The 7,308-nt window shown below is 36.5% G+C and overlaps 2 protein-coding genes across 4 annotated transcripts in view; one reads left to right on the top strand and one right to left on the bottom strand.

Moving 5' to 3' along the window:
* LOC100185771 (tropomyosin, smooth muscle/fibroblast CTM1-like) overlaps positions 1 to 2,821 on the bottom strand; it is a 5,371-nt gene extending 2,550 nt beyond the window's left edge. Inside the window, exons 1-5 of one of the 2 annotated variants that reach the window (XM_002119087.5) lie at positions 2,616 to 2,819; positions 1,944 to 2,069; positions 1,363 to 1,496; positions 625 to 813; positions 127 to 202 (exon numbers count right to left, since the gene is read on the bottom strand). In XM_002119087.5, coding sequence (XP_002119123.1) covers positions 127 to 202; positions 625 to 813; positions 1,363 to 1,496; positions 1,944 to 2,069; positions 2,616 to 2,729 — 639 coding nt within the window. In that variant the 5' untranslated portion in view covers positions 2,730 to 2,819. Of the gene's footprint in view, positions 1 to 126; positions 203 to 624; positions 814 to 1,362; positions 1,497 to 1,943; positions 2,070 to 2,615 lie in introns of both variants that reach the window. The other variant, XM_018814893.2, reaches the window with a different exon arrangement.
* A 983-nt stretch (positions 2,822 to 3,804) lies between these two features.
* LOC100177396 (protein XRP2-like) overlaps positions 3,805 to 7,308 on the top strand; it is a 5,777-nt gene continuing 2,273 nt past the window's right edge. The window contains exons 1-4 of one of the 2 annotated variants that reach the window (XM_018814892.2): positions 3,805 to 3,955; positions 5,418 to 5,605; positions 5,973 to 6,102; positions 6,440 to 6,644. In XM_018814892.2, the coding sequence (XP_018670437.1) occupies positions 3,872 to 3,955; positions 5,418 to 5,605; positions 5,973 to 6,102; positions 6,440 to 6,644 (607 nt within the window). In that variant the 5' untranslated portion in view covers positions 3,805 to 3,871. Of the gene's footprint in view, positions 3,956 to 5,417; positions 5,606 to 5,972; positions 6,103 to 6,439; positions 6,651 to 7,308 lie in introns of both variants that reach the window. The other variant, XM_002121198.5, reaches the window with a different exon arrangement.

The following is a 7,308-nucleotide window of genomic DNA, read 5'->3' as shown; positions in this document are numbered from 1 at the left end:
CTTACCCATATAAATAGAATTATTCGACCCAATCCCATTTCCACAAGCAGCTATTATATATAACACACATCTCATTTTTAAAGTAGAATAGTCTTGAATATTAAACGAGTTGAATGTTAAACTTGCCTTCTCAGCAGATGCTTCAAGTGACTTCAGGTTGTTCGCCACAATCTTCAATTCCTCTTCGAGCTCCGTTGCTTTGCTGTGGAATGGTTGGGTGGTGTTATATTAAGCATGAGGTGTTTGAATCGAGTTATATGAGGTGTATGAATACACCATGTGTGTCTGGTGTATAAGAAGACACCCATGTTATAACTCGACAGTGAGCATGAGGTGTATGAATACACCATGTGTGTCTGGTGTATAGGGAGACACCCATGTTATAACTCGACAGTGAGCATGAGGTGTATGAATACACCATGTGTGTCTGGTGTATAGGAAGACACCCATGTTATAACTCGACAGTGAGCATGAGGTGTATGAATACACCATGCGTGTCTGGTGTATAAGAAGACATCCATGTTATAACTCAACAGTGAGCATGAGGTGTATGGATACACCATGTGTGTCTGGTGTGTAAGAAGACACCCATGTTATAACTCAACATTGAGCATGAGGTCTAACCTTTCAGCAAGTTCAGCTCTCTCCTCTCCCCGCTCAAGTTCAGCTTCCACCATAACAAGCTTGCGAGCGACCTCCACGTATTTACGGTCGGCGTCCTCAGCGATGTTCTTCGCTTCGGTAAGTTGAATTTCTTGAACTTCCAATCTTTCTTCGTCCTTCAACGATCGGTTCTCGATAACTTTGCGGCCACTGTGAACAACAAAGTATAATTTATTTATTTATCTCATTTATTCTCGCGTGACGGGTATGACGTGCTGTCAGCGATTTATTGCATTGCGGGTTTAGTCGTCCCGTTTTTATATACTGTTCTGTAAGTAGTTTTTAACCATAAGATACTAATGCGATAACTAAACAGATACAACTGGGTGGTCATTAATAAGTTGTACAAATTGTCCGCCATACAGAAAACACTCACTTACAAAGTTACATATATAATAGGGTGGGGGAGGATGGGACACCTTTTTATTCTATTTTCTCGCCCAATTTATAGTAAACAAAAAAATCAAAGAATTATAAAACCGTATCCTCACGACTTCAATAGACCGTTGTCAATTGTTTAAAACACGATTAAGAAAATGAATATTAAGTGCCAAAGGTGTCCCGTATTCCCCCACAGTACTCTATAGTAACTATAAGCGCGCACACTGTGTATAAAACAGAACGCCAGCGTTATAATATAATGACCGCTGTTGCCCCACCATGCGAGGATAAACATGTTCCATTTAATCATATTCTCACCGTTCGCTTTCATCTGCAGCCTTTTCCGCCTCTTCAAGCTTAGAAAGTGAAATGGTAAGTCTCTCTTGTGCTCTGTCCAATTCCTCTTCAACTAAGGTGATGCGGCGGTTCAATGACGCGACCTCTTGTTCTGCCTGCGTTACAATATATATACTGTAGGTTGGGGTAAAATGGTTTATGTGTTGGGGTAAGATGGTTCATGTTTTCGTTCTCTTTTATCGACTTATTTGATATTACACGAAGAAAATTCACAGAATTATTCACCCGTGTTTTCACGTCTCTAAACCAGCGTTGTTAATTGTTAAAAGTACGATTAGAAAGGGTGGAATTTTACAAGCTAACGGTAACCATTTTACCCCACACAATATATATATACTTCGTATAGACTCTTAATTGTCTAACAGCTGCTTTCGAAAATCGCTTCACGTCGTGTATGACGTCACAGACGAACCAAATTTGGTTGTAATCTCGAAACCACCGTGGATAAGGTTCGTTACGTCATATACGCTACTGGCGTCATACAACGTTGTGACGATATACAACGTTTGTGACATCATACAAGCAAAACAATAGGCACTTACGTCAGCAGCTTTCTTCTCCGCGTTTTCCAAATTCTCGATAGCGGTTCGAAGTTTCTCCTGTGACGTATCCAACTCGTCCTCGGTTGCTTTGAGTCGTTTCTGCAGACCTTGGAGCTCTTCCTCCAACTGTGGGGTTAAGTGGGTTGTAACTATGTTAATTTGGTTATGAAAATTGCACCAATGTAACTTGTTTAACATCTTGCGACTTAGGTGCTAATAGGGTTGTTAAGAAATTATATACAGCGTGTTGGGGGTTTGAATTAATGAATAATTGTAAGTTGTTTATCCTCGCGTTATAATGGAGCATCGACAGTCGTTATAACACTAGTGTTCTGTTTCATACACCTCGTGCCTGCTTACAAGTTACCACGTATGTAACTTATTTATCCTCACTTGGCGGGGCAACGACAGTCGTTATAACACGGGTGTTCTGTTTCATACACTTTGCTTATTGATTACCATGAAGTTAAACTTTGGAAATATTATATAAACGCCCCAAGTTTATAAACAAACTATGGAAAAATTCTTCCTACTGGAACATACGTTAATATTATATACTAGTGCTCAATACCCCAACCTATAATTTAGGGCAAATTTTCCCATTACCCCAACACCCAGAGATTTATGCCAGAGTCTAATTACCCCAATGACACAATACAAAACATTACTTACCCCAGTAGCTTTGTCTTCGGCAGATTTCTTGTCGGTTTCCGCTTGCTCGGCTCTGTCGATCGCATTCTCCTTGTCCAGCTTAAGCATGGTCATTTTTTTCTTAATCGCCTCCATTTTGAATTTTCTTTGTCTTTTTCGCGATAAACTAAAAATCCACCAAAGTGTCTGGGTCCTGGGCTAGTAATCGACAAATGCCGGCACCCAGCTCTATAAATACGTCGTAATTATCTCCAGTTGTCTTGTCACTCGGTAGCCTGGTAATTCTCATGGGGGCCCGCCATACCAGCCTCCAACACACAGTGCGTAGCCAATCTATTTTCAAGTATAGCGGAGTAATTTCTATAGAAAGAACTGCCATGGGTGATGCAGCTGCTTCAATGCGTTGCTTTGCGAAGGTAATGCTCTTGTGTTTCTAGGCAATTGATCCGACCAAAGAAATTTTAAAACATGACATAATTTTTATTTATCTACTTTTAGACAACAAATACCATATTAGACGTTGGTTAAAATTATAAAGATAAGGAAATTGCCAGCAAAACAACAGTCGCTATAATACACAAGGTAAATTTCAATAGACTTGTGGTGGGAAATGTTTTCATTATCTTTTATCGTCCCTGTTGGTAGTAACAAAGAATACAGAATTATCTAACCGTGTCCCCAACACTCTGAAAAAGCGATGTTAATTTGTGAAAATATAGGAAATGTTGGATCATATGTGCTATATAACAGTACCCATCTCACCCCAACCTTTACTGTACATGACATTTATGTTACATCATTTTCAAAGCTAACACCACACTCGTATTATATAGTCGGGGAAGATGGGACACGTTTAGCATAAAGTATCTAAATATCATAATCGTATTTTAAACAAATGACAACGGTCTGTGGGAGTTGTGAATATACGGATTCATAATTCCTTGAATGTTCTTTTTTTACTACCAAATGGGATGAGAAAATAGAACAAAAAGATGTCCCATCTTCCCCCATTTACTATATTCCTGCATCTCCAATCTGAACGCTCTGTTTAATATTTTGATGCTTTCGAATTATGTTTTATAATGATATTTATAATTCATGGACCTTTTAAAGCATATTTAGCTTGTTTTACGGTAAAGAGTACAGTTCAGTTTTAAACCAACAAAATCGGGGAGTAAAAAATATTCGGCGTCGTAGATTTCATATTCGCTTGAATAATTTCGGGGAATCCACCGAATTTTGTTTAGAGTTGTTGCGAAGTTGGATTAATATTCAATATGGGATGCTTTGGATCTAAAGAAAAAGAAGACCCGGAGAAAAAAACGGAAGAGAAAAAATACAGTTGGGATAAACGGGAAAAGGTAAATATTTAAGACAAGCGGGCACTAATGGGTTGTCTAATTGTCGGCCGTATAGAAAATCTAATCAAAGTAACATATTCGGTAACTCATAGTAACGTATATACAAAGTTACATACGTGGTAACTTGTATGCGGGCACGAGGTGTATGAAATAGAACAACTGTGTTATAACGACTCTTATTGCCCTGCCCCAAAATTTACATTTATTCAACCAAAAGAGGGATCTAACAAACATTTATACCAAAGTTTTCACATGGGACTATACCAGACTGCAGAGTATGGCAGGTGCACGCGCGATTTTTTTTTACAGACTTTCGGTTATGCACGCCACAATTTGTCCTACGCACGCCAATTAATTAAACAAAGAAAAAAATACGTATTAAATTAAGTAAGATTTCCTAACGTGGTTTGAAAATGTACATGCTTTGCACGCAGATTTTAATGATAGCACGCGCGAACGCGAAAAATAACCGTCTTGCACACGCGAGATCTCGTCAGGAACTGCCATACTTTGCAGACTGGGGACTATACAAAGAAGGCGGAAATTTTTTTCCGCTAGAGGCGGTAATTATTTAAATTAAAAAATACGGAAAAACGAACAAAACAGCACTACAAATTGTTAATAGGTGTAAAACAAATTAATTAAATAATAAAAATACCTTTCTAAATACATAAAACACAAGTAAGAACATATTTCCCACATTAGGTCCGTTATATACGCTCTTTCGTTGTGTTGATTATCGTCGGGTCTGTGGTGTAGCGGTTTGCGTGCGGTCGTAAACTCTCTTGGTTTCACTTTTACCGGGTTCGAGTCCCGCACAGTGGAATACTTTTTTATATTTTTTTTTCAAGTTTTGTTTGACGAGTTTGGGGTTAGGAGTTAGGGGTTAGGGGTTAGCACTTAGGAGTTAGTGTTAGGGGTTGGGGGCTAGGGGTTACGGGTTAGGGGTTAGGGGTTTATATCTTATGTGTATAAACCGTGAAACTAACCGCTACCCATAAAATAGAGAAACGAATTTGTCATCGCTTCCTAGCGGAAAATTTTTTCCGTCTTCTCTGTATAGCTCCATGTAAATTTTTTACCGTCACTGGCGGCCAAATTATTCCTTTTTTTATTTAAGATTTTATTAATATTTTCAACCACAATCTAATTAAAGTTATTGTTACAAAATAAAGAGACAAATTAAAGTAATTATAGTTTTATTAAGTTTTGTCAATATATCCTGTCTTTTCATTATTTTTCATTTCTTAATTATTGCAACTTTAACTGTGATAACAATTATTTTGTGTAAAACAAAACACTCGGGTTATATTTGACTGTGCTGCCCTGCCATGTAAGGATAAATAAGTTACATATGTGGTAACTTGTAAGCGAGCACAAGTGTATGGATCAGAACACCCGTGTTATAACGATTGTCGTGGAGGATAAATAAGTTACATTTGTTAAAATCTCATTCCTACAGATTGACCCAGCACTTTACACTGTTGAAAACTTGAACGATGAATTTGTTATTCGAGAACCTGGATCGATTGACGGCCAGCAGTTTATTATTCAAAACTGCAAGAATACGAGAATATATTTATTTGATCACATTGCTTCAATAACCGTGGATGATTGTGTTGATTGTTGCATCATAGTGGGACCTGTGATGTAAGTATGCAAGCTTTTTGATTGTTAAAACATTTTAGTTGGAAAGAAATGCATTGTACAATTTCAAACATTTTAATAATTATACATCATAATAATATTAATAGTTCAGCGTAAACTTGTGCAAAGTAACAAATGCTGAGCTACAAGCAGTTTGTGTTTAAAGAGTAAGTTGTTAATGTGGTTTCTATGTTTGACGAATATGATTGCAATAATGAGTGACTACGGGAGATTTTAACAATATCACCCTAGATTTTGTTAAAATTTCAAAAAACAGTCTCCAATGTATGGTTGTGTTTGTATTATATTGGTGGCTGTATACGTAATAAACATATTTATGTTTCCAAAGTTAATGTTATTCCATTCACAGGGGTTCAATATTCATCCGCGATTGTGAGAATTGCAAGTTCATTGTCGCTTGCCAACAATTCCGAACACGAGATTGTTCAAAACTTGACGTTTTCCTCTCGTGCGCCACGCAACCAATTATTGAGGCCTCGGTAAGTTAAAACGAGTTTCAATAATATAATAAACTTTTAAAAATTGACAAACTTTTGAAGATTTCGATATTATCTTTTAAACAGTCAGGGTGTATGGGGATATGAATGTATTGTTTAGAGGGATATCCAGGAATTTCCAAAGTGGGTCCAACTCCATTTTAAAACCTTTTTAATGTCATGTGCAAAAAAGAGTGCAGCGCAATAAAGGTTATTTTAATCTTTATTTTCCCCAAAAGGAGGGTCCGGACCTTAGACCACTATATATATGATACTAAGGGTCAAAAGCCAATTTTTAATTTTTTTAGCTTTGTGTTTTTTAACCATATTTCAATAACAGGCCAAGTTAAAGTTTGGTTGCTATCAACTTAACTATGATGGGTTAAAGGAACAATTTGAGAAATCACAATTGAGTTTGTTTTGTAACAATTGGTGTAATATTCATGACTTCACTCCGGTCACTGAGAAATCGAACTCGTCGTTAATATCGGAGGAATGTTCGTTGAACGAAATGTTTCCTGGGTTGGAGGATATTGGGGGTGGAGGTAAAGGTTTGTAGGTTGATATACAGTAGGGTGTGTCAAAATAAATCTAAAAGCAATCATCTTTTTTCATAAAATCGGGGAAGATGGGACACATTTTCGTTCTACTTTCCAGTCTCATTCAGTAATAAACGAAGAACATTCAAAGAGTGTATAAACCATATCTTCACAACTTCCATTGACCGTTGTTAATTGTTTAAAACACGATCAGGATATTTGGATATTATGTGCTAAAGATGTCCCATCTCCCCCCATCCTACTATAACAAAATTTTTATTTATCTCTTCAAAAAAATTATTTATATTTTCATTTACTACATACCTTGTAGTTAAGTTTCACGACTTCTACGATATCATGACGTGCGTAATTAGGGTTCTAGATATATTGACTAAAAAACTCACACGCACACAAAAAATAAATATCTTCTCTGTGAAATTAACGAACAATTTAGGAAAAAATAAATTGTCTTTCAGTTCATTTATTGACTTGTAATAACAAAAAAATTATCGAAACATTTACCGTCTAAATAAATATTTCACAAAAAAACTTCAAAACATGATTGAATCTCAAAATGTACAGACGGTAAATGTTTCAAAAAATTGTTATTGCAAGTCAAAAAATTAACTGAATGACAATTTAATCTTTTCCAAACTAAATAGTATTTAAA

The sequence above is a fragment of the Ciona intestinalis genome, chromosome 14 (genome assembly GCF_000224145.3).
Source record: "Ciona intestinalis chromosome 14, KH, whole genome shotgun sequence".
NCBI lineage: Eukaryota > Metazoa > Chordata > Ascidiacea > Phlebobranchia > Cionidae > Ciona > Ciona intestinalis.
This window is presented reverse-complemented; position numbering and strand designations above follow the sequence as displayed.